Source organism: Acanthisitta chloris, unplaced genomic scaffold, assembly GCF_000695815.1.
Source record: "Acanthisitta chloris isolate BGI_N310 unplaced genomic scaffold, ASM69581v1 scaffold38365, whole genome shotgun sequence".
In the NCBI taxonomy this organism is placed as follows: domain Eukaryota; kingdom Metazoa; phylum Chordata; class Aves; order Passeriformes; family Acanthisittidae; genus Acanthisitta; species Acanthisitta chloris.
Window position 1 is genome coordinate 1,659 of NW_008674886.1, and position 1,257 is coordinate 2,915.

The 1,257-nt window shown below is 41.4% G+C and overlaps 1 protein-coding gene across 1 annotated transcript in view; it reads right to left on the bottom strand.

Annotated features, from left to right (window-relative positions):
- Positions 1 to 339: 339 nt before the first annotated feature.
- The window catches only part of AZIN1 (antizyme inhibitor 1), a 6,142-nt gene continuing 5,224 nt past the window's right edge, over positions 340 to 1,257 (bottom strand). The window contains exon 7 of the mRNA XM_009075516.1: positions 340 to 1,009. Within this exon, the coding sequence (XP_009073764.1) occupies positions 898 to 1,009 (112 nt within the window). The 3' untranslated portion in view covers positions 340 to 897. The remainder of the gene's footprint in view (positions 1,010 to 1,257) is intronic.

A 1,257-nucleotide genomic window follows, 5' to 3' on the forward strand; every position in this document is an offset into this window, starting at 1 on the left:
CAATGGCCTAGCCCATGCTGCCTTGGGGCACTGCATGCACACGAACAGAGGGACTAACCTCTGTGCACATCCATGTCTAGTGCAGGGTTGCTGTTTGGTGTTGAGAACTGAATCTAAGGTCATGCTCTAAAAAAAACCACAAATTGCCTTTTAGCCTTCCAGGAACTTACATGACTTTCACTTCATACAGATCTATCAATCTTAAAATTTTTACTGTTTAACACAAAGCTGAAACAATGGGCTAGAGAAAAGAAAGCTAGTCAAAGCAATCATGTATACATCTATTTTATAGCTACTTCTTCTGCCTAGTCCCTCCCAAAGTTAGCCTGAAAAACAGTAAAATCTACACAAAGTTTTATTGCAATCATACAAGGGATACATCAAGGGTCAAATACAACAAATACTATGATGCAATTTTACATTTATTAAACTACAGTTCAAAGCACAAATTTACACATTCTAAATACACTAAAACATCTAATGAAGTCACACTGGTCTCCCACTGACATTTGATATATCTGGGCGAAAGACAATAACTTTACAAGACTTTTCTAACAGGAATCCTTAGTATAAAAACTGTGTACTTGTATGTAAACTGTTGAAGAACCCAAGTGATGGGTTTCCATCTCCACTAAGTCATCCATTTTGTTGCATATTTAACGCTCAGGGGTTGAATGAAGTTGATTTTAAATTTGGACACCATTATCTAACCCTCCCACCCCCCACTGAATTGTAGCTGTAGCTTGTTTTGCCTGGTCCCCATTAGCTAGTACTATTTTTTCAAGTTTTGAAGAGAATGAATTGAATTCAAGATTGTTCCATTTCTTCCACACTGGAATGTTGACCAGACAAACTACAGACTTGCAACTGCAGGTCTAATGAAGCGTTAATGCCTGTTTAAGCTGCAGTGGAAAAGCGATCTTCCGGGCTCAGCTGAATGCAAGAAGGCACAAAGAAGAAGTTCTTCATCAATGTGTCTGAAGCAATTCCAGCATCTTGCATCTCATCCCTGCAGCAGAAAAGGGGGAGAGTTGTAATAACTGTTTTCAGGTACAATTCGACATCAGGAACAAGTCTCCATACAGCACTTGAAGCCACCAGCCCCGGCATGGCCTGGCTCCAGCCTCAGCAGAAGGGAGGTCAGCTCTGTCAGTGCTTGGCAGACACAGAAATGCCACCACTCTCCACTGGCAGAAGCACAAGGCCCTGCCTACTTCAGTATGGGAACAGGTTACAAAATTCACGGTCACCACAACA